The 25,306-nt window shown below is 41.0% G+C and overlaps 1 protein-coding gene across 9 annotated transcripts in view; it reads right to left on the reverse strand.

The window, feature by feature from the left end:
* Nucleotides 1-25,306, reverse strand: part of LOC143210714 (uncharacterized) — an 88,725-nt gene that overhangs the window by 14,006 nt on the left and 49,413 nt on the right. For 6 of the 9 annotated variants that reach the window (XM_076427842.1, XM_076427841.1, XM_076427840.1 and 3 more), the window contains 3 exons: nt 7,823-8,184; nt 5,563-5,772; nt 2,521-2,649 (listed from right to left, as the gene is read on the reverse strand). In XM_076427842.1, the coding sequence (XP_076283957.1) occupies nt 2,521-2,649; nt 5,563-5,772; nt 7,823-8,134 (651 nt within the window). In that variant the 5' untranslated portion in view covers nt 8,135-8,184. Of the gene's footprint in view, nt 1-2,520; nt 2,650-5,562; nt 5,773-7,822; nt 8,185-14,430; nt 14,453-22,662; nt 23,680-25,306 lie in introns of those variants that run through there. The other 3 variants (XM_076427839.1, XM_076427836.1, XM_076427838.1) reach the window with 3 other exon arrangements.

The raw sequence follows: 25,306 nt of genomic DNA on the forward strand, positions 1-25,306 counted from the left end.
TTCAAACAACCAATTCCACGGCTATCTCCATGCTGAGTCTCTTGATACTTTACTGACTCTTATAATTAGACTGTGGAACTTTATGCAGAATAAAAATTGTTTGCATCAACTGCAACGAACAAGGACCAAGTAATAAAATTTCACTCATTCTTTAATAATGTTCATAAACTGCAACTAATACATTGACATTCTAAAATTTTAAAAATCTATCCATTGTTTTAAATTACAACTAACCATTTTTTTCATACATGCATAAAAACCCGTAGCCTACTTATAATGAATATAGAAGTTACAAACAATAAGAAAAGCAAGTGCGTCTAGACTTCTGATACAGCTCTTTTTCATGTTTTGGCTAAAAATTCTGCCCTGCAGTGCCACATATGAATAGTTGTATTAGTAATCATAATTTTCCAGTATTCTAAACGTACGATAAAAAAGATTAGTCGAAGATTCATCAGAGGGTACGTTTCTCTTTACATAATAGGGTGCGTCGAAATTTCTGATTCGCACTGTATTAAATTGTTCTTCGTGGCGGTTGACTATTTTCGCGATTTTTATTCTTCGTTTCGCGGAGGAAGAGACTGCAGGGATCAAGAGTAATGAAAGGTTCCGGAACGAAAAGGGATCAGCCTGGAGGATTAATAGCCTCTAAATGGATGAACGTTGGATCCTCTTTTACCCGGGATTTTTTTCTAGATCAAGATATCTGGGATCTACTAAATTTTGATGCGGAAAGAGACGAATGTAGGAGACGAGAGTTCGAACGGTACTTGGACCAAAGTCGTGGCCAGTTTCGCACGATTATTTATAAAGCGTTCGAGCCTGGCGAGACCTTTCGGACGTGGACTTTCAATCCGCGCAACTTCGTCGAACTTCCAAGTCCTCCGAATTCGTTAAAACTACCGTAAGTCCTCCCTACACTTTTTCCAAGATCTCCCGGGAGTTTTCAGTTCAGAAAATTGTTTCCAGCGCGACGTCGCGAGAAGTCTCCGGGGATAAAATAAATTAAATACCCTGAGGACCATAAAGCTTTGCCCATGTGCGAACGTGCGTCTTACTTTTGTCGATCGTCTTTTATTTGTTCGCGTTCGAACTTTATTGTATTCTTCGTTCTGCTTCGCGCTATCCACAGATGTATACAATAAGTTGTTTCCTTTTCTCATAATTAAATTGGACCGTTGTCTGTGTTACGAAGATGTTCATCTAAGTTTACATCTGCAGTATCTTCAATATTATATGTGCCGCCACTTTCACGAAGTCCATTATCCGTGCTTCTTTTCCTTCTCGCGGAAGATTATAATTAGACTGCGGAGTTTATGCATTTATGGCAAAAATGAGTAGGTGTAATTTAAAACAGCAAAAATACTATTATATTATTCTCAACTTACTAAACATTCAGGTAAGAAATTTTTATTTTGAAGATCCGCTGTCCAATTATAATTTATGTAGTTTTCTCTTGAATTTTGCACTGGTTTCAGCAAAACATCGAGTTACACAGGGTTGCTTGTACCTACATTTCTATGCTGTTTTCTTTGTGTTCGCTTTTAAGATTCCTTTCTTGCTACTTTCCACGTTTACTAACATACTCTGTTTGCGTAATTCTCATCGTATGAAATTTGGCAGCTACGGCCGTAAAAAGTTGTGAGATCAAACAAAATGCGGCCAAGTTCGTAAGCTTAGAAATACCTCCTGCAATACTGAAAAAAAGCGTTCGTAAAAATTAGTTTAAAAGAACGCTATTTAATTTTTAAAGAGTTACATGGAGGGCTAAATTATTCAAACTGGGCCGTTAATTTTTAAACCAATGGCCATAGGTGTTAGGTAGCAGCCAAGTTTGAATAATTTAGACCCCCATGTAACTCGTTAAAAATTAAATAGCATTCTTTTAAACTAATTTTTACAAACACTTTTTTCAGTATTGCAAAAGGTATTTCTAAGCTAACGAACTTGGCCGTATTTTCTTTGATCTCACAACTTTTTACGGCCATAGGAACTTGGCTCCTGTTTACAGGATGTTTTTGTTGGGTTTAGTTATCACTATCTAATCAAAAAGTTTTTACTAATGACTATTTTGCTATGACTAACATTCAAAAAGACTATTATTCATTTTTAAATATTAGTTAACACTTCACCTACCGGAAGCCTATTAATAGGATTTTCAATAATTGTGCCGTACTAAAAGAAAGCATAGAAATTTTCTTTTGCATTACGATCTTAAATGAAACTATTAGATGATGTTATTGAGGGTGACTTGTTAGTTCACAACGAAATTGCTGTTGCTATTGAAGATTCCATTAGAAAGTCTTTAGCCATGTACCATAGATTTTTCACAATTATGCAATAATAACCGGTCCGTAATGCGTTAATTAATGATTGCCATACTCTGTTTGGCAGTCCCTCGCCTAATTGATTTTTGATTAATTTCTATTAGGTTTCTCGGATAATTCGGAGGTGGAGCCGCCTGATTACAGTAGCTGTCCCTTCAATCGCAATTTCGAGAATGTTTAAGTGATACCGTACCAGGTGCAGTCCAAGGAATCCAGATAGATAGTCGACAGCATTGACTCGCGTGGACGGCGAGAGGTTGTCGAACCTGGCATCGAGCAGAATCGAGAGGAGCGTCTGGTCCTCCCCCTCGTCGCAGTGCGTCTGAAATCAGAGACATCACGTACCCGTTTCAGCTGGCCGTTTCCATTCGAGCGAATCGTGTCAGTGTGCGAGAGAGGCCCGCGGAATTAAGGCCGCCACCAGAGAGTGTGCTCTCGTGGATATGACGCACATACTCGCGGACTCTATCAATTGGTATCAATCAGCAACGTCTACGAAACTAATTCCTTCGCGGGATTTAAATGCGGCATACCGATGCAATCGCAGCCGCACGCGGCCACGCTTTGTTAACGCTCTCTGTGTCCCACGATACGCGAGAGCACGCGAGGCGAATAAACGACCAACCTCTTCTCGCATTCTTCCCTCTTCTCCTTCGTCGTTCACATTTTTTCCACCCATTTACGCGACTCCTTTCGCCTATTCTCGAACGCCTTCGTTTCTTTTCTAATTACGGGCGGCTTCTCGTGTAACGACAACAACAAGTTTCAAGAATTTTTTTAGAATCATTCGATACGTGGACCTAGGCCTGTTGAGCGACTGAATTTACTACATATAGATTTGAAGATTGAAGCTTCCCCTTTACAACAACTGCTTCAATCTTGGTGTGCGAGTTTCTGGCAATTTTATGAAACAAAAAGGACGAACAAGTTCTGTCGTTTGAAGCTCTGGCTTTCATTCATTTTGCTCATTAAAGTGACACTAAACACGGTACAATTTGAAATGGATTTCGTGGTTTAATTCGGGCCTGAGCAACTAATGCTCCAAAAATTGATGACGTTCTCCGTAGCCGATTCTACGTCATCAACTCTCAGAGCACTAGTTGCCCAGGGCTTCTTAACCCTTATTTAGTCAACCGAAATGTATAGATTATTTAGAACCTTTCTGTATTTAACATGTTTACACAAATTCTCATTATAAGACTACCAATTAATATATTAGCGAGCAAAGAATGGACATTCAGAGAAATTTTTTAAATATTTATAGAGGAACATTAACAAATTGTTGAAGGAAATACAGTAAATGGGTTACCCGGTTGACTACACAAGGGTTAATTCACGGTACGAAGTAAGTTTCCTATGTTAGGCGAAGTCTCAAAGAAATAATAGAACCACAGGATCTAAGGAACAGCACGGACCCAAGTCTTTTTCTCACAAGGGAAGTTACCCAACCGTAACACGCCGATTTTAATAAAATTTTGGTATGATATAAAACTCAAAAAAATATTTGACACGTATTTTTTTATACCGGCCGACATTCATGTTAAATGGGTGAAAATAGCTCTCAAAGTTGGGGTGAAAAATCGATTTTCTTGAATATCTCCGAGAGTATTAGGCCTAGACAAAAATTTCAAAATCCAATTTGTGCGTCTTTGAAGGAAGAATCTTTTCGTGTATCTTTTCTCGGAGATATTCAAGAAAATCGATTTTTCACCCCAACTTTGAGAGCTATTTTCACCCCCTTAAACATGAATGTCGGCCGCTATAAAAAAATACGTGTCAAAAATTTTTTTGAGTTTTATATCATACCAAAATTTCATTAAAATCGGCGTGTTACGGTTGGATAACTTCCCTTGTCAGATCGAGGCTTTACTGTACATGAAACATCGCCGGAAAGTTACTCGTCGATGGCTCATTGTGGGCGCAGCTTTAAACCATTAATCCATCGCAATCATCTCTCAATATTATCCCATCGAATAATACTAGAGCGCGATTCGATTATCGAATTGACCGTTACGAAACGTTCGTAAAAGATCGTCCCGATAAAGAGATTATTTCTTCCATCGACTGAAACGAGCGTGAGCCATTCGGTCAATTAATTAATCGAGCATCCGAAAATCGCCTCGGGCCCAATTAAAACGATCAACGGGCGCGTGAAAGTCAAACGCGACGCGTTTGTTTCCCGGCGAGGCGAACGAGGCCGATTAACAGGCTAATTGATTTATCGCCTCGTTAACGGGCACGGTTCGCTGCTAACCGAATTTAGAGACCGACGACGGTGCTGGAACCAGCGGCGAACCTCTTAACCGTCGCTGAATCAGTCTATTAAGAAAAAATTGCATTCTTCAACGGTTACTTCACGAGTTTTCAAATACACCAGCGCATTCGATCGGGCAACGACACACCAAACGTTGTTGGCGATGGAAGACGGTACAGGACAACGCAATTGAAGCGAATGCATTTGAAAATCGGAAGGTTATGTTTATACAGAGGTGCAATTTCAAATCTTCCCTCCACTATTTAGTTATTAACCCTTGCACTAAGAACCCAGATGAATGAAAAATTTCTTCTCGAATAAGATAAGAAGACCGTCTGTGACAAGTTTGAGCACAGTTTAATGAATTATGCTCTATTTCTACTGTTCCGCTCAACAAAAAATTACGAAAAAATTCATGAACGTTCTACCTAGTAGCACACATGACAGTGAATTATTTCAGAATTTTTAGTTGCGAGATCGATTTATGAAAAAATCCGAAAGCATAAAATTGAAGAGTTTTCTTTGGGAGCCCTCTCGAATGGCCTGATGAAAAATCAATTTGGTTATGGGACACTGAAATTTTACAGTAACTCCCGAGAGTGCACCATTATTTTTGGATCTCCCTGTACAATTGCGTCTTGTCCACGGTCCACGTGAAATATTTGAACAATTTGTTTCGCGAAGCACCCTCCACACGGCTTCATGATCCACCGCGATGAAAACGTCCGCTGGCGAGTGCCTCGAAACTCTCGAGAAACGTAAAAATTGCTGAGAAATTTTCTACGAGCCACGTTGGGCGAAATAATGATCGAGTCGAACAACAGGTTACCAATTCCCTGCGATTAATCCACGGAGAGGATAGGCAGTGGTAGGTACCTGTTGTTCGCTCGAGAAACATTTGAACCGTTGCCAACGGAACGTTTTCACCGCTAACGACGAGCCATTTCGTCCCGAGCCGGACATCGGAGATAAGGACCTCACCCTTCCGTCCCTGTGCTTCAGCTCCTCTTGCTTCTCGGGGACGACTTGCACGATGAACAGGTCCTTCGCGGTGTCGCCATGCTTCCCGATGGCCTTCACGCTCAGGTGATGGCTGCCCAAGTCCTTCTTCGACGGCACGCCCACCAGCGTCGACGCCGCGTCGTCCCAGAACATCCATTTCGGCAATTCACTACCATTTGCGTCGTATACCTGTGCAAAAAAACATTCGATTTGCTTGAGAATTGCCAATTTAAACTGAAAATACTATTATATTTTTCGTACAATTGAAGGGTTTGCGAAAGTGGGAATTACAAAAGTTATGGATTTTTGAAGGAGATATACTTTTCTTCGATAGGAAAATTAATCTTATATCATAAGAAAAAAATAGAAATAAGAAAGTAAGTTGAAATTGTGGTTTGGCACCTCGATTCTAACGAATTTGAATAAGCTTTGTTCAAAACTTAATTAATTAGTTGATTAGTTTTTCAAGTGAAATCTGTATTCTTTATAACTAACAAAAGCTTTTAGACTTCGAGGACTGTTCATTATAGGCACAGATAAAAAAGTTAAAAATCGTGACCATCACTTTTCTCAAGCAATAGCAATTTAAAAGAGCCTTACCTAACAAACTAATCCAAAACATTTCAATGGTTATCTAAATGGTGTCGTATGAACGTACATATTACTTCCAACAACACCGTGAAAGAGCATCGTGTACGAGCTCGGAATAAAAGTTTGCGAACCGATAAATGTTAAAACTCGTTGTCAAAGAAAAAAGAAACGCCGCGCCGATAAGAAATGGTAAAACAAAGTCAACGTCGAGCTGCGAACAGTTCCGCGAGTTGCGAAGAGATCCCTTTCGTCGTAAGCAAAAGCCCGTCTGAAGTATAGGGGAGTTATATGTTCTCCAATTGCTCCCCGAAGCACGGCAGCAAGTTCCCAGATAAAACGTGGCGTGGGGCGGGACGTGTAAAAGCGAAGCGGATTTCCTGTTATACCGCGGAGGCGGCCAAGGCAAATTGAATCACGAATATAGATTCTCGACAATGTTGGCACCGCCGACAAAAGGAGGCAAATGAAAGACAGGGGAATACGTACGTCCCGCGCGGCAAGGATCAACCTATGAAATTTGGCGGCAGTCCAGAATTCGCCTGAGACGGAACCCAGGAATTTTCGCGCCCCTTGCCGCACCCCTTGTCCTCCGACAAATTGGGGTGCATCGAACTACTTGTTGTTCCGTTGCCCTTACCGGCTCAGGTCTCTCGGACCAAATTAAAAGGCTAATGGATGTTGTGTGCAATTCTAACCCTAGATATCGACCCGTTTTTCCTATTCAGATTTAATCGTATGCGAAAATTCTGGAAAAATCTACCACATGTCAAACACATATACCATAATGCATTTAGACTTTTAAGTAGAACGTCCTGCTTGTAAAAAATCAAAAACAATCGGAAAAATGCAGATTTCGCATTGAAGCTCAACCCTTGTGTAGTGAACCGGGTACCCTTTTTCTGCATTTCTTTCAACAATTTGTTAATGTTCCTCTAAAAAATATTACAAAATTACTCTGAACGTCCATTCTTTACTCTCGCTGATATAATAATTTATAGTCTTATAATGCGAATTTCTGCAAACATGTTAAATACAGAAAGATTTTAAATTTTACTGTCAAAATCATCTTTGTCGAATATCTTCTAAACTATTTATCGCGTTGATAAATATGTTAGACAAAGCCTGTAGATCTTGACAGGCTGTGTCTTCTTGTGGTGTTGTTTCACTATATTTTATCAATAAACATTCACGAAAAACAGTGTTCTTTTTTTAACTTGCGGAACTTATTTCTTTTTAATTGTAGATTATTTTGCAGGATATTCCATGTACGTGCTTTTTTAAAGTCTTAACAATTTTCGGGTTCCGTTGGGGGAATAGCGTCGTAGGAGGGGAAGGAGAAGGGTCGGGTGGGAGACAAGTATTAAACTGGCGACTCTAAATATACTATAAATATATAAAAGAACCTACCGGCAACAACAACGGCTTGAAAATTTGTGTGCGTCGCGTAGAGCGCACTTTGCCGAGAACAAAGGAACACAGACCGGGTAACGATAGCGGGGACGTAGACGGGGAAATAAATTCGCGAGAGTGTACAGGATCGGTACACGGCTGTTGGCCAGCGTCCAGTAGTCGAGTGGAGAGGAAACAAGTCTGTGGAGAGCTAGATGAAGAGAAAGAGGAGAGCGGGTTGTAATCCGTGGATTCTCACCTCGTAATAATCTACGGGCCCGGTGAACGCTTCCCGCGGGATTCTCAGGTGGAGTACATGACCGACGGGGACGACGACATCGGAAACACCCCAGTTCCTCTCGACCTGGTGCCTCTTGATGTCTCGCGGCCGACTCTGCTCGTGCCAGCTCGTTCTTGGCTCATCGAAACGCCGGCTGTTGATCACCGGCGATGCGGTGCTAGTGCTTTCATCGCCGACGTCATCGAACACTAGGTCGTCCTCCTGCAGGGTCAAGCCGAACGACAGGGGCGCCAACAGTAAAAAGCACGCGAGGATGTAAGGATTCTTCATCTTTCAGGGGAGATCGCTTCGGGCCCTGCTATCATATCATGCTGACGAGCCTGGAACAAGGAGATTCACTGAATTAGTGTCGAACAATAGCAGAAGATTTCAATTGATATCTCTATAGACATTTTCAAGGTTACTACGATGTTAAATACTTCTTCGTGCCATCTATAATTTTCCAGTGGTGAAATTTTCTCCGGAAAACCAAAATTCAATTTTTTCTTACATGTATTTACTTTTCTACAAATTTAAATTTTAAGCATTCCAGCTGGTTTTAAGCATTCCTCAAGTGTTCTAACTGGCGTCGAGACGAATTCGATCATTGAGATAACGCTAAATTAATTTGGCCAGTTTTTCGTGTTCTCCGGCCACTGTGGGTCGCGACGCCACGAAAAATCGGTCAGAAGAGAAAGCAAAGGGAGGAAATTTCGATCGTCCGTTGGTCCCGACCGTTTCAGTGGGCCACGAGTATCGAGCGTTCTCGCGCGGTAGCGGAATTTCCTTTAATGAAAGCGACGATGGCGATCCGCGCCAGTTTATTTCCCCCATGAAAGCGTCGACTACCTCGACTTAACAGCGAGCCCCCCGATTGTCCAGCCCCGGCAATTAATGGCCGTAGGTCCTCGACAGGCTTCGAGCAATAAGAGGAAATAAAAACGCAATGAAAGCGTTTTATTGGCTATCATTGGCCGGCTGCTGGATGCCCGGCGCGTTCCCGTTCCCTTTTCTGCTCGCGAAAACGGTTCCCATTGTTCCCTGCCGAGGAACGATCGCTTCAAAAACTTCTGACTTGCGAGCCAGTCAGGCCTGGTACAGTCCACGAGCCGGCTGCGTCTCGGTTAAGGGAGTAGACTCGTTTTTCCATGATTGCAAAAGCCCGAAATGTGCCTTCTCATTTCTCAATAATACAAATTTCAAATTTAATTAATTTAGTAATTTGCATTATTCGGAATTACGCTTCGTAAACGTACAAATAGGACTACTGAAAAAGCCCTATCTTCGCAATGTTGAGAAATGAGAACGCGCATCCCGCATCCTTGCGATCCTGGAAATGAGTCTGTCCCCTTGATCTCAAAGCTCGTTCAATGGCGCGGCGAATGCTAATCGAGCCCGTTTATGTGATTGCCGGAACGCGTGATCCATCTTTGGACAACAAGTCACCGAGTCAATATTAGATTCGCCGAGTCCCTGGTTTGTTTGACTCATTATAAGCGACAGGACACGAGAGATCTGCCGGCGATGATTCCCTATCCGCGATCCTACAACTTGATTATCTTCGACATCGTATCTCCTCCGTTGGACATGGTCGCGTTCATATCTGATCCGACGACACGTGACAGTGTTTAATGAGTAGTCGAACGCGGCTCGCATCGCCGAGCATATCGACACCGTCTTCCTACATGATCCTATGTAGCATACCACACAGGCGCTATCATTATTATTTTTAGCCTATCCGATGTTGCTGTTGCTGCTCGCTGAACGGTATTGAACCCTGGATAATTCTTTAGCTGCAGGTTTACGCCGGACGTGGGCTACACGCTCTATGCTCATTGATTCCTTCTTTTATTAGGCTACCGTCTCTATGGTATTCTACTGTGCGACCTAAGCTCCACGGCTTATGGACCTTCCCTCCCCTATTCTATCATCGTTTATTCCCCCAGTCAGCCTCTATTACTTACTACGTCGTCTGGCCGAGTACAATTCGGCGTAGGGGATGACTAGGCTCCGCTTAGCGCAGAGAACAAATCAAAGATGCCCGCGCTGTTTTTACATTTCTCAACAAAATCTTCCAGAGTGCTCCATAATAATCGGTAGACTGCGAATGTTATGCATTCATAACAAATACGAGTCGCTGCGGTTTGAAACAGTGAAAATATTAAATCAATTTATGCCTGTCACTGTATTGTCTTCGACTAAGGAGCAATTGATTTCAATAATTCTTATTCTGCATAAAGATCCTCAGTCTAATAAATCAGTATTCCACACTTAAATGCAGGGTTTAGTTTTTCAACGTGGCTTATTCCTTTAAACCCTTGCCCTACGATTTATTTTACGGTTTCAGTGATTAGAACTTTCATCGTATAATAGTTCGTAATTCCCGAAAAAAGGAGAAAATTTATATCTATTGTATGCCTACATGCTCTCCGATAACTATTCGTTAACGAAACCAAAATAGAATTTCATATTGGCTTAACGAAAATTGATAACATACATATTTATTAGACTCTGTCCAGAATCTTCATCACTTCTCAGGCAAGGGGTTAAAATATAAAATAAGGTGCAGTGAACAGTGCAGCACTGAGAGCGAGAAGCAACGGAACGAATTGTTCTCTGAAAATGTCACTTCGCGACACCGCACCGTGATCATTCGCGCGTCGACTTATCGCTCTTTGTCGACGGGTAATCGTATGCATTTTGTATGCATTCGGTTTATTATGTATCGCGCTACCGCTCTTTCATAAGACGATATTGAAACTCCATAATGGGCGACAATGCATCGTGAATATGATGTGTATCGTGACCCAGGCTGTCTCGCCGGCAACGTCAATCTATGTGTATACATAATAACAATTTTACGAACCAGTCTGCGCTTCCTGAAAAACTCAGTCACTGACCAAGTGTCGCAACGTTGCGGCTTATGAATGCAGCCTACATACTTGTGATCCGCCGTTGACAGTTACGGCCCAGCGATAAATGCAATTTTATTGCGCGTGAGTCCCCGCAAGAATGCAACGCTGCGACCTAACCATGACCTAGGAGGCGCCGCGATAACAACGGTGAAGTAATGCACTCGGTTCGTCGATAATGTTGCATGGTTCACCGTTTCTTGATACAGTACTTTTCTATGAAGAACGTCTACATTTTGGTAGGGGAAAATAAAAATAAAATTCAAAGTAAATATACAGGGTGTCACCGATATCGGTGAGGTGTAAACCTTCTACGCACAATTACCGGATTTCTTATACTACATGAGCACTAGCCCTTGCCTTTCCCTTGGAAAATGGCAAAATTAAACAAAAGAAGCCTAAGGCTGCACACAATAACACTTAGTTGTAGCAGCGTTTCTAACGTCTGGGGTGCTACTGGGGTAGGAATAAGAGTGTGTGATGACTGCGGATCTTGATGCGTTTCTGAAGAAATTGGTTGGGTGATGTAGAAAACAGTAAAAGATTTCAAAAATTCAAGAATATTGTAATGTTGCTTTTAATGTAACAAAGTCGTTAAGGGATGAAATCAATTTTTATGTTATTCCTGCCTCCCACAATCAGCAAAACATTTTTATTTCGCATAAAGATCCACAGTCTAGTGATGATTCTTGAGGCTAAGCACCTTCTTCCATTGCCAGATATTAAACGCGAGAAGAAAACGAAGTCGATGCGTGGCGGGAGATTCAAATCCACCTATCGTACGCGCTAACGCGTTGACGACAATCCTGAGTTGAACGGACAACCCTAACGCAACCGTAAATTATAGATCTTTACGGCCGCGCTAGAGCCACGTCCAGGGAATAGAGGCACCGGTTAAGCGGAGTATAAATCGAGTTATGTACAGGCTAATCGAAAGGAGGGCGACGCAATTTACTGGCCGCTTCTAGGAAACGCTGAAGACGGCCAACAACGCAAGAAGGCCTGGCCCCGTAGGTGGAGACAATTGAGTTTACGTCCGCGTTTACATACGTCTCTGGTACTTTTACAATGGTCTCTTTAATACTACCCACCGCCACCTAACCCACGTGCCAACGTAAACGCGTCGCAATTCGATTTAACACGGGAAATCGTGCGTCTCATTGTCCACCATTGTTCTTCAGGCCTGTGCTGGCATTTCTGTTCTATTTAGCTGCGTTCGGTGACATTCGAAGTTTTTTTTTCCATTTTATGGGTATTCGAATCTCGGTTACTCATAGAAATAAGCGACGAAGAGAGTTCTCCTGTAGGCGTCCGATAATTCGATAAACCAGCTGTGTTTATTCCCCGGACTCGGAATAAAATGAAATATGAACGTTCATACTTGCATATTGTCGACTCGTATTTTGTTTTAATTTTCATTTAATTTTTAAGCATGTTACTATTAAAGTATATAGTATTTTTAAACTTCGTTACGCTTCGTTCTTTCTGAATTTATAGTTTTACGTCCCATCAATTGCTAGGTTATGAACGACATACATTATTTATTTGATACGTTTGGTTTCCTTGATGAAGCTCAGCAGATCGTTGATCTTTTTATAAGAAAAACTAAATTGTTTCGATCACTACGAAAACGAAATTGGTATTGGCTCCTAACTATGCGGATTTTATGCATTTATGGCGAAAATGAGTGGGTGCAATTGAAAACAGTAGAAAAGTTTCAATAATTTAAGAGTGCAAATCTATTTTTCCCGGCTTGTTAAAATTATTAAAGTAAGAATAAACTATTTCTATAGCTCCCCCCAGTTGCTTGCAATTGGTGCAAACAATTTTTATTCTGCATAAAGATCCGCAGTCTACTCCTAACGTAAAAGCGTGGCGTCCTTTACCCTACACGTTCCGAAACCATGATCTCTATTACGAGCGGAAGGGTTGAAATACTTGATGTAGCGATCGAATAAAAATCTCTCGACGAAGAAGCGGGACGCGACTCGAAATCTAACCACTCGCGAGCTCGAGGTAAAACACACTTTACAAGAGAAAATACGTCTTGAAGCTGCGGGAGGGGGGAGGGGTCGACTTTCTCCGATAATTCATTGAACCAGTGACATTCAACCGAAGCCGTGTAGTATACGATAGAAGAGTATGACGCGGTGTTCTGCGCGAAGGGTTAACAACGCTCTTGAGTGGCAGTCTGAGAGTCAGCCTTGTTCCCGTACGTACGCGCTCGAGAGCCTTCCCCGTCCTCTCCCCGGATAAGGGTGAAAAATCAAGACTGCCATGAGAGAATCTGCCTATTCTATCGGCGATCGGACTCTCTCGCATACCTCGCGTGTCAGTCACCTTCGCACGGGTCCCTTTCGCAAAAACCATGGGGAAGATAAACAAAAAACGACGAAAACGGGCAGACGAGTTTTATCGGCGGCGCGCAAATGCACGACAGGTGCAGGCGGCGGCACAGCGCGCGCGTGCTGCATCGCGGAGCAGTCAGGTGTCTGTCAGACTCGAGGGCGCCGAGCGGAAACGCGCACATACAAGCCGTGTTTTCGAATGCAGTCGACGGATCCTCGACGTACCGCGAAGTCGTCGATGTTCGTCGACGCGACGCGTTGGGAGCTTATGATCGAAGCAACACGTGTTCCAGAGATCGATCGATCGATCGACGCGGCGACCGTTTCCTGGACGAGGGACCGAGGTGCTGGATGGCGCCCGTGATTTGACGGACAGACTGGTTTGATTGATTAACGAACAGCATTCTAGAACTTCAATTTTATACCTCGTTTTTATTTTATTCAGCTCGTGCTTGCAATCCGACAAGTCTGCAAGTCTGTTGTGGATCGGTAAAGATTTTAGTTAGGAAGATGTGCGAAGTGAAAAATCAATTCTTCGAACAACCAGACACAACCTAACACAAAAGATCTGGCTGGAGGTGATTTTTTACAATTATTACTAGTTGTAGAGGTAAATAAACATTGTAATTTGTAACAGCATTTTAAAACTTCAATTTTATACCTGTTTTTTATTTTACCCAGTTAGTGTTTGCAGTGAAAAATAAATTCTTGAAACAACTAAACACAACGTAATACAAAAGATCTAGCTGGAGGTGATATTTCACAATCATTACCAGTTGTAGAAGTAAATAAAGATTGTAATTTGTAACAGCATTTTACGACTTCAATTTTATACCTGTTTTTTAGTTTGCCCAGTTAGTGCTTGCAGTGAAAAATAAATTTTTAAAACAACTAAACACAACCTAACACAAAAGATCTGGCTGGAGGTGATTTTTTACAATTATTACTAGTTGTAGAAGTAAATAAACATTGTAATTTGTAACAGCATTTTATACCTGTTTTTTATTTTACCCAGTTAGTGCTTGCAGTGAAAAATAAATTCTTGAAACAACTAAACACAACCTAACACAAAAGATCTAGCTGGAGGTGATATTTTACAATCATTACCAGGTGTAGAAGTAAATAAACATTGCAACTTGTAACTTGTAACACCATTTTAGAACTTCAATGTTATACCTGTTTTTTAGTTTACCCAGTTAGTGCTTGCAGTGAAAAATAAATTTTTAAAACAACTAAACACAACCTAACACAAAAGATCTGGCTGGAGGTGATTGTTTACGATCATTGCCAGTTGTAGAAGTAAATAATATTATAACTCAACACTCACCTAAATAATGGTGGCACTAAACAACGTAACTTGGTTTCAACAACGATAATATAGAACTGAGATTCGCGTGACACGACAGTCGTACAGAGACTGAGGATTTTCTAAGCGACCCGACTGTCGGGCAATGGGTTAAGTACCTGAGACTTGAGTCAGCTTGTTTTCGGTCTTTACCATGAAATTACTCAGGCATGACTAATGCGGAATCGAGTCTAAACGTGCGAAGTTGTTGTTTACACAGCTGAGCCCTTTGTCTAATTACAGGCGACCGTTACGGTATGCTAGCTCCGCAAAAAGGCACTTTTAATGGTTTTAAAATGATGCCTACACATTTAACGAATGCATCGTTTGCAGAAAAATAAGCTTTAAAAATATTTTCATATTTTCACTTTTCACTTTGGACAGAATTTTTCATTCGATTTGCGGAACATTGAAGTTAAAGATTATTTCAATTTAAAACGTGAATACAATGTAACCCAAATAATAATCTAAATAAATATAAATTAAAAAGAGTTTTTCATTGAATTTCCCTCAATACTCCAGACTTTTATTTTAGAATTTGTGTGGCTAGACATTTTCTGTCCCTTTTCGAGTCACGAGCAGCTTCGTGAAATTATTTTGTTAAGGCCAGAGAACGTGGAGGTCCGACCGAGAAATCCGAACATCCGGAAGCGGCTCGTTTGACCTGGACCAACAGACGAAACAGAAAAATCAACGAACGCCGTCGAATGACGGGGGAGTCGTCACTGTTAAATTTAGCTCCTAGGATCACCGCCGCTTTTAAAATTTCATCTAGACGCGGCGCGGCGTCCGCGAAGCTTCAAATTTTTAAAAATACCGAAGCCAGATTTAGTCTCATCTTCAATTCCTTCCCGACGAATTTATCATCGTCGCATATTCTCATATTTCTCCAAAATACTCCGCTACGCGATCCGACGATTAAGTAAAATTACATTCTCGCCTTGAACGATCCGTTAATTGAGTTTGCCGGCAACGCTGCTGTGTTACCTATGCGAAAATATCTGTTCCATCTCCAAACATCGCAATTCGCTTGCGTCGCAACGACATTCGAGCTAAATCGATTAAAAACTAGAGGAAATTGATGAAATATATTCTTTTCATTTTTATCGTTCGGTAGTATCGAGCTCGATTTTTAGAAAAATTTGTTTTAGATGGAAACGATTAAACAATGATCAAATGCTTCGACAGAGTATGAAAGTTTGAATTATGAAATTGTGCTTTTCGTGTTCGCTTTATCGAAGAAGTTCCCAATTCGTGAAAACGTAGCGCGAATCTATAAAAGATTTATTTCCGCGCGTTTTTCGCCGACCGTAAAAGGAGAATGGGAGAGCATGCAAATTTTATTTGAAAATCTATCGCAAGACTTTGGCAGTGATGTAAAATTGACAGTAAAATTTTCATACTTTTCACTCGTTTTTTCCAATCGTTGAAGGACGGCTGAGAATAAATGTTTTTATAGATTCTGACAGCACTGTGACGGGTTCGGTACCCGATGATGTGTACTCCAAAAGAACCGAACGCCACGCAAGCGTTACTTTTCTCGCGCACGTCGCGTCGCGTCGCGTCGGCCAGCTAGCTCTCACAAAGCGAAGAATTTCCTCACGGGTATAAATCAAGCTGAGTCAAGTTCGATCGACGTGAACCGGTGACTCGAAAATCGCTCGTGGTCGTGGTATTTACCGGTTCGTTACGTTTCATTCACGCAGCACCTGCAGAACGCGCAGGTTTCCATAGCCGGAGGTTAGGGTTTATCAGCATGTCTCGGCTGCGATCGAATCGAATTCATCGAGTTTTATCGCGACCGCTGCACCTGGAGATTACAAGGTGAGAGAGTCGGAACAAATAATCAAATGTGTTGTGACTGGCGTGGACAATCGAGTCACTGCTGTTGACGCATCGAGTCCACATCTAACCCTTTCTGTACCTTAGAGCTTATCGGCTTTCGAAAAACACCTTGAGCCGATAAGGTGACCTGTCCAGTGGACGAACACTTGCTGTAAGACACTATATAGAGCGTTCCAAAAATGTTGCACTTCTTTGAAAGAAGTTCCCCAGGTCATTTCAACTTTTTCCTTTGCGAAGATGTTGTGCGAGACTTTGTTAAAAAGTTATCGACGAAAAACACGGACCAATCAGAACGCGACATCAAGAAACCACTCGCTATAGACGTGCTCTCATTGGTCCGTGTTTTTTTTCTTTTTGGGAATCATATAACAAAAAAAGGAATTTCTTTTCATTGTGTATTAGGTTGTCGCACATGGAATGTCCGATTCATAACAGTTCAGTGAACAGATCATCAGTAAAACTAATTGATCAAAGCGAGTATCATTGTTATCGTCATATTCTGTAAAAAAAAATGACGAGTCATTCGACTATGGTAAAAATGGAATTTTTTGGTCGCTCACCTTCCTCATTTATTAGATTGTCATCTATATTTTTCAGCATTTTCAGCTTCGTTTACTACCACATTTTTACTCGTCACATATAAAAAGAATACACGTAGAGACACGTCGACTGATACTGAAATAAAATGTATTAAAAAGTAAAGTTGAAATAAAACATAAATAAAATGAAATAAATGAAAAAATAATAACATAAAAAACTGAAATAAAATGTATTAAAAAGTAAAGTTGAAATAAAACGTAAATGAAATGAAATAAATGACAAAATAATAACATAAAAAACTGAAATAAAATGTATTAAACAGTAAAGTTGAAATAAAACGTAAATAAAATGAAATAAATGAAAAAATAATAACATAAAAACTGAAATAAAATTGTATTAAAAAGGTAAAGTCGGATTTGTAGAAACCGAAGATAGGACTTGAAAGATTAGCTGTGTGCCATCAAATGACACATGATAGACTGCGGATCATTATGCATTTATGACGTACGAGAGCTTTTTAAGAAAGGCTAGAACATAAAATCCGACAGAATTTTGTCGAATTTGTATTTGTTTTAGATGTACACATTAAGATTTGTCTACAAAAATTGGAAAATGCTGAAACATCCGCAGTCCGTACACGATAAACCAGTAGATTGTAATAGTAATTTCTTGATTAAAACACTCGATGAAGTTTGTATTACGAAATCGGTGATTTCATATGCAACGACCTTAATAGAACCGGAAGATTGAAATCACGTTACCGAGGAAAGCGTACGGGAAGGCGTGAGGAAACGGCGCGACGTAAGAGCTCAGCCAGCGAACAGGGCATCGATTGTTCCTCAAAGCAATAACTTTGTCTGTTCGACGGTCTATGCAGGCGTGTCGGCTGGCTCGTGTTACAAAATTACTCGACGAACTTGCCCGTTCCGTAACCGTTCAGTTAATCGGGCCAACGGAGGGATTCAGCTACTTGGTGTAATTATTGCTCTGAAAGCGGGAACGATAAAGCCTCGCGCCCTAATTTTTTTTGTTCAGCTGGCCTCGGCCACGATCGCCGGTCGATTACGTGATCCAAAATGGCGTGCCGATAAACTTTCCGTCGTGCACGCTATCGTTTGAAAAGTGTTGCAATTTTGGAAAATATCTTATCGTTAACCTATTGCAATTTTCTGGCCGGACTTCATGAACGAGTGAATCTGTTATCACGGATAGTTTCGGTTTTCAGATTAGACGCGAATTTCATTGAGAAGATCGGGCACAGTAATTACGAAAGCATCTTCTCTTAGAATACATCATCGATAACAGTGTAAACACGAGGCTCGTAAAGATAAAGGAATCTGTTCCAGTTGAAAATAACTTGCCGATGAGTAACGCATTTCGAAGCCTATTGTGATCGTAACAGGCACCGCGTGGTTACTGAAGCCAATTCGATTCCAGCGAGATAATTCTGTTTGAGCGGTGCTCGTGGCAAAACGTTGCCGGTTGATTTAAACGCGATGCCTGTCGTATGAAAGCGAGATTATCTTGTTCCCCAGGGACTACAGATTTTTCTTAGAGCTTCGGTGACGTGAGCCGGAAAACATTATGTATATTGCCAAATCGTTTTCCTAGAAACTGAGAAATGAAAGTACAAACATTTGATGTTTTAGCTAGTATTTCTGGGAACAGATAAAAGAAAATTTTTCTGATTTAATGTCTGCAGTGGTGAAACGACAAGAAGATCCCAGGTCACCAATTGCATTTAGCGTTTTAATTGGACCAATGCGTCGACAACCCTGCTTCGTCGAATCGATAGAATTCGGCGAACATCGCGAAATCGTGAATAACGGTGAATTTCGAGTTCTGTTTGCATTACGACGACTCGCGTCGACCAGCGAGTGCGTCACCCGAGCCCAGCTTGATCAATTTTACAGCAAATATTTGCTGACGCCGATGATCCACCAGGTCTCGGACGAAGGGCGGAGTTTTATCAATCGATTCGTACTGTGACATTGTCCATTAAGTATTATTTATTCAAATTGTTCGTTTGCAGAATAATTCACATTCGTCGGAGCATAGTCACGTTTGGTATCGGATTTGCTTAAACAGATCTCGAAAAGACTTTAGAAATTATCGTCGGTAATAAATCATTCCGCGTTGAATCCAAAAGTCTAATATTTCATTCGTTCGATTCCATCGCGCGAATTAAAACGAATTCGTGCTCGTGCGACATGCATCGAGAAAGAATCGACGGTTTCTCATACTGTTGAACACATCGGAATATCGGTCTTTTGACAGCGGAACAGCGAGAAATGAGTTACGAACCTTGTATTATTAATATTTCTCGCGGAGACGAGGACGGATTTAAAAATTCACGGAGGAACGCAGCGACGCGATTTATCGCCACCGGTGGAACATACCGAGAGCTATAGATTCTCGTTAATTATTCCACCGCACGGGGGAATCTCTTTTATCAGCCGAGTTTTGTAGCTTTTGTAAAATTCAACCGCCCCTCTCGGCCTCGAGAGAAAGGGACGCCTTCACCGGGAATTAATTTTTCAAGGGACAATGAAATCTTACTTGGACAGAAAACTCGTTCACGGCTCGAAGAAATTATGTGCTCGAAAGTGTCTAGACTGCGAGCCCTCTCTCTCTCTCTTTCGCATGCTCGCGAGTTCCTTCAAGCACAAAACAAGTGGTTTACTTCCCGAGATCCGATGGATTTCGGGAAGACATTTTAAGCGTTTCAAGACGAACCGAATATTACGTAGGTTATTAAAAAACTAAATTTGTTGTTACATGTTTCCCCCGATTAATTTTCATTCACATAGATGGTGCAAAAAACAATTTAATGATTTCGGCGCCGCAGGTTCGATGAAATGTTACTCACTAAGCAATTTTGCAATTTACATAAATTGTTCTCGACGTTTCGATCCAAATGTGGACCATTTTCAAGAGAAATTATGCGTCTGTAAAATACTGTAAGCTATAGTAATTGTTCAATACCGGGTAATACCAATAAAAATTTGTCAAGGCATCCTGTGCTCGAGGGATAGATTCATCTTTAGAAAAAGCTAATGTTTTGAATCGTGGATCCAATAATGCAGTTAACATACATATACAAATGATTGTTCTCGACATCACCTAGATAATGTTCGATCTAATATATCAATAATTTTTGTCGCGAAGTACATTCCAAACTATAATCATCGGTAGAAGCATGTAAAATTATGAGACCCCGTTTTCTCTCTCATCTCCACAGCGTGTTTAGGAAAAAACAGTAAACAGACGCCGCGCCGCGCCGGAACAGCTTTACGGAAATTCGTAAAGATATTCATAAAAATTTCGGAAGTTTCGAAACTGTTCGACCAAGATTCGAGTATACTTGCAAGTATTATTTACGTTTACCACAGTACTTGTAAAGGGTTCGAAACTGTCTGGCAAAGGTTCGAGTATAATTAGGAGTACTATTTTTTTTTTCGGAGTACTTATAGAGAGTTCGAATTCCATCAATCAAGGTTCGAACCTGTTTGCGAGGTACTTGATTCCATCCCTAGTCCGGGGTTACCTGGCTTACCCACTGTATTTACTTCGACATTCTATAGCGGTCACGACAGGAACATTTCAGACCAGGTACAAAGCTGAAAGCAGCCGGTGGCGAGGAAGGGCGATAGCAACACTTTTGAATTCTCAGGAAACTAGAATCCCAGCACCGCGAGACCGCCTGGAAGTTCCAACTCGCGGTGCTGGAATTAACGAAGAGAGCGTTCGGGATCGCGGAAGCGTTAACAAGCGTGAGCACGTTGGGAAAGAGAGCCGGTGGTGTTCGAAGGGAAATCCAGCCGCCGCCGCCGCCGACGATACGCGCAACTAGGTTTCGGGCAACCTGACGCCCTTTGGGCTATTGATCGTCGTCTGAGGCTCGCGGCGAGCCCTCTGAGCCCACGCACGACTCGCACAAATTGGTTAATACAAGCCAGTCCCGTGGCAACGAGTCCCCGCGAGAGTGGATTTTCATCCGCACAGCAGCGCGCGTGGAAAAATCGGTTCTCTACCGTGGCGGATCGGTCGCGTCACCCTCGTCCAACGGATACCTGGCTCGTTTCGATCGATTGCTTACCAATCGTCAATTTTTTTCCATTACTTCACGGACAATCCATTTAGTCGGCAAATACCAGTGAAAAATACAAAGGCAACCGAGCGGAAACCGATGCGAACGTGATCCCAGACACACAACGCGCTGAACAAATTCTGTCGATTCGGACCCGGGTCAGTTGCACTCGTTGCGAGAGACCAAAATGGATGGAGCTTCGGAGAAGTGCATATTGAATGACATCAAACGATTTGTGTAATCACTACATTGCGAATCTTTATGCAAAATGAGTAAAAATTGTGGGAAGCAGGAATAACATAAAATGTTGATTTCATCTTCTAATGACTTTGTTGCATTAAAAGCAACATTACAACATTCGTGAATTTTTTTAATGTCTCTCTTACTGTTTTATATTTCACCCAATCAATTCCTTCATAAATGAAGCAGGAATAACATAAAAAGTTGATTTCATCCCTTAATGACGTTGTTGCATTAAAAGCAACATTACAACATTCTTGAATTTTTTTAATGTCTTACTGTTTTATATTTCACCCAATCAATTCCTTCATAAATGAAGCAGGAATAACATAAAAAGTTGATTTCATCCCTTAATGACTTTGTTGCATTGAAAGCAACATTACAACATTCTTGAATTTTTTTAATGTCTTACTGTTTTATATTTCACCCAATCAATTTCTTCATAAGTGCATACACATCCGCAGTCTAGTAATGACACACCAGTTGTTCGAACGTGATCGTAGGGGCTTGAAACTTTTCATTGCTTGCTTACTATTTCTTTGGCACAAAAAGAAAGCAGCTTGAATATTTAGATTGTATTTAAATTAGCGAAAAAGTAAAAAATCGTGTTCATGTGTTATTCAAAAGGCAACAATATGTCCTACGACCAACAATTTATTAGTGTAAATATAATTTCAAATCCATTTGCTACCAAACTTCTCCTTACGATGCTATTTAAACACTGCATTGAATGGTGTTTTCTATCGACACGATACGAATCCAATAAACTGTACACTTCATTTCGGCGAGTTCTTTCAAATATACATGAAACTCGAATCGGTAAGAAGATTGGGACGGTATTACAATCGGGTAAATAATTTCGTTCGGAATCGACAAAAGAATAATTTCGAACGGAGTACCGTTCGAACACGACCCGCTGTGTTTGTTCGGCTTCCTATTTATTCGATCGTCTTGTTTCTACAATAGTTATTTGCTCGTTCCAACTGCAGCTGCCTCTGTGTGTTATCTTCGATGACTATAGACCCCGATTTTTTTAGCGACATATATATAAATAAGAGTCTCGAGCCTGTGGCATCGAGATACTGTGAGTAGCGGAGAGTTACGAGTACATCTAGACCCATATTTTCTCCCTTTCTGTGTCACCAACAGTATTGAACGAATTTAGAATATTAAGTGAGATTGGAAGTTGTCTCGATTCAGGACAGCCGGATACTCCATTAATTGATTGGCTTTAGAGCACGCCGGCAATCATAATTATATTGCAATCTAGTTCCTTTCAAAGTAAAGAGATTTCCCCAATGAATCACTTCAATTCCCTATTGAATTCTCCTAAAATTAGATTAACTCCATTCAGATTACTCTCTGAAATGATAATTGTCTGTCAAAAAGCACGGTCAATAATATTTTCTTCGTCCCAACTGATTTCAAGTTTACTTCTACACGTATCAACAAACAATTTCCTTCGCGTTCAAGTAAGCCTAACGATTAAGTCAACTGACCTTTGACCCGAGCGAAATTTCGCTTAAATCCAGAGTAATAATAAATATGCTCTGAAGGATGATGGAACTGTTTCACGATCGACGCTCACAGAAATCTCAATTTCCCAGAGAACTCACTTCACACGGAACACTCGATTTCCCGATCTGCGTTCGTCTACGATGCAACTTCAAGCACAAATCATGGATCACTTCAAGACCCGGTGGAATCCCGAAATTTCCAGCTGACTCCGTCGAGAGAATCGTGAACGATCGATCGATCTTCAACCGACGAGAACCGACACTTGAATGAACCGTTTGGAGGAGCAAAGGGGACGTCTTGGGACGAGTAAGATCTCGAGAAACGAGCGGAGATCGACGCAATTAAACCGAGAACACGGTGTATCTCGCGAGATAAGCTGCGGTCGTCGCTAATATTAGACGCCGTGTTATCAGTGCCACGACTGATCCAGGCTTTCGGCACGATCGATCTCGTGAAACAAGAAAAAAAAAGAGTAGAGAAGAAGAAGAGTTTCGTCCGGACGTATATCGGCCGTGAATTTTTCATCGCGAACGAGGCTCGCGTTTTCAGGGAACAGCGCCGCCACACACGTGACGCCGCTGCATCCATAATCCATGCTCTGTATACACGAAGAACGGGCTTACTCAGCTTTTATTCCTCCAGATGCCGTGTCGCGACGCGACTCGGAAAACAGAGAGATGTTCTTTTTTCAGCCGCTGCGGCTCCCGACCAACATTCTCCTTCTGCTCGCCTCTTTTCGAAACGTGGTTGCATACCAGATCAATGGACAACGGAGAGCAACGTGCTCTTCGCGATTTACTCGATCATGAACCTCGCCGAGTAATGCACAACAACGCGGAATAATCGATAAGCCCTCTATAAATGGTACTACAAACACAAATTCATCTTTGGTAAGTAAATTCGATAGGGCGCCCAAAGAAAACTTGAAACAAGATCAAAATGCTATTAATTTTGTTAACATGGAGTCAGTAGCTCCAAATCAAATTGATTTTCCGTCACACCATTCGATAGGACCAGAGTCGGGCAGTAATTAATTACATGAGTATTTAATTACATCTTCAATTACATGTGCAAAAGTGGACTATAATTACAATAAGAAAACGGTTAGATGGTCAACACATAAAAATTAGTGGTTTAAAAGAACAATTACGCTGAAGTAATTGTTAGACTCAATTACAATTACTGTAATCGTGTTAAGTAATTACAATTACTCCTTTCACAATTACTGTAATTGTAATTCTGGTCCGCAATTACAATTACTGGTTGAGCCAAAGTAATTGCAATTACCAATTACAATTGCATGTAATTGTAATTTTATTTCTGCAATTTCAAGTAATTTTAATGCAATTACAAGTAATTGTAATTGGCAGTTGCAATTACTTAACGCCAAAATGGCACTAAAAGAAAAGTAATTAGATACCTAATCAATGGAAATGTCTAAAAAGAACAAACAGAAAGCATATGTTATATATTATCTGACTCCAACTTTGAAATGAGGGTCATTTTGAAAAGTAATGGTAATTGTTTTTGTGAAATATCAAATAATTAACTACAAATAAATATTTAATTAATAATCAATCTTTCCTAACATATGCATTCTGTTTGTTCTTTTTAGACATTTCCATTGAGTCTAATTAATGTTGTAATTGCAACTACCAATTACAATTACTTGTTATTGCAGAAATAAAATTACAATTACATGTAATTGTAAATGAAATTACATTTTGCCCAACTCTGGATAGGACCACCTACGAAAACTCCGTATGACAAGTTTCAAGCCGGTACCCCTATCATGAGGGTAGTTATAGAACACGGTTTTAATGAATTATGCTATTTATCTCTTCTGTTCTGCTCAACTAAAAATTACGAAAATATTTATGAACATTCTACCTAGCAGCACACAAAACTGAGAATTATCTCAGAATTTTTGATTGCATGTTCGATTTTTAAAAAAATCCCGAAACTTGAAATGACCCATTTTGTATTGAAGTGCTGAGGAATTAGGAATATTTTTGAAGGCTCAATAATGGTAAGTAACTGAAATTACCAATATAATATAATACTATTATTATTTAATATTAATACTATTATCAAACAGTTCCCATTCTACCACCGCACCGTGGCGTCGGGTATTTTCAGTCGAATTTTGCAACGTTAACGTTACTGACATTGTTACGATACCAACGATAGATAGATCCCAAGACTCCGCTTTCCCAGCGACATTTTCAGCGGAGCACGGGCCGACTTCGTTTCCATTGTCATCCGTTTTTATCCCCGGAAGGAAGAAGACGCGACTGGTAACCGGGTCAGGTATTTGCATGACTGTGAACCTTTGACTCCGGGACTTGGCTTTGCAACGGAGCATTCCCGGAGTGCTTTTCTTTGGGAGCCGCTCCGCATCGAGGAAGAAACCGAACGGCTCCTTTTTCTCTTCCGATGGCATTTTCGTCGATGTAAAGAGAAGATCGCGTTCGGGACTTTTTCCCGTAACGTCCCCGGGGCTGCGAACTTTTCCCGATGCTGTTTCCCTTTGTCGAACGGCCCCGGGGATACTCCGTTTAGCTTAAGTTTCCTTGTCCGCCGGGACCTTAACCGCCACTCCGCTCTTTGAAGAAAACCCTCCCT

The sequence above is a fragment of the Lasioglossum baleicum genome, chromosome 7 (assembly GCF_051020765.1).
Source record: "Lasioglossum baleicum chromosome 7, iyLasBale1, whole genome shotgun sequence".
NCBI classification, from domain to species: Eukaryota; Metazoa; Arthropoda; class Insecta; order Hymenoptera; family Halictidae; genus Lasioglossum; species Lasioglossum baleicum.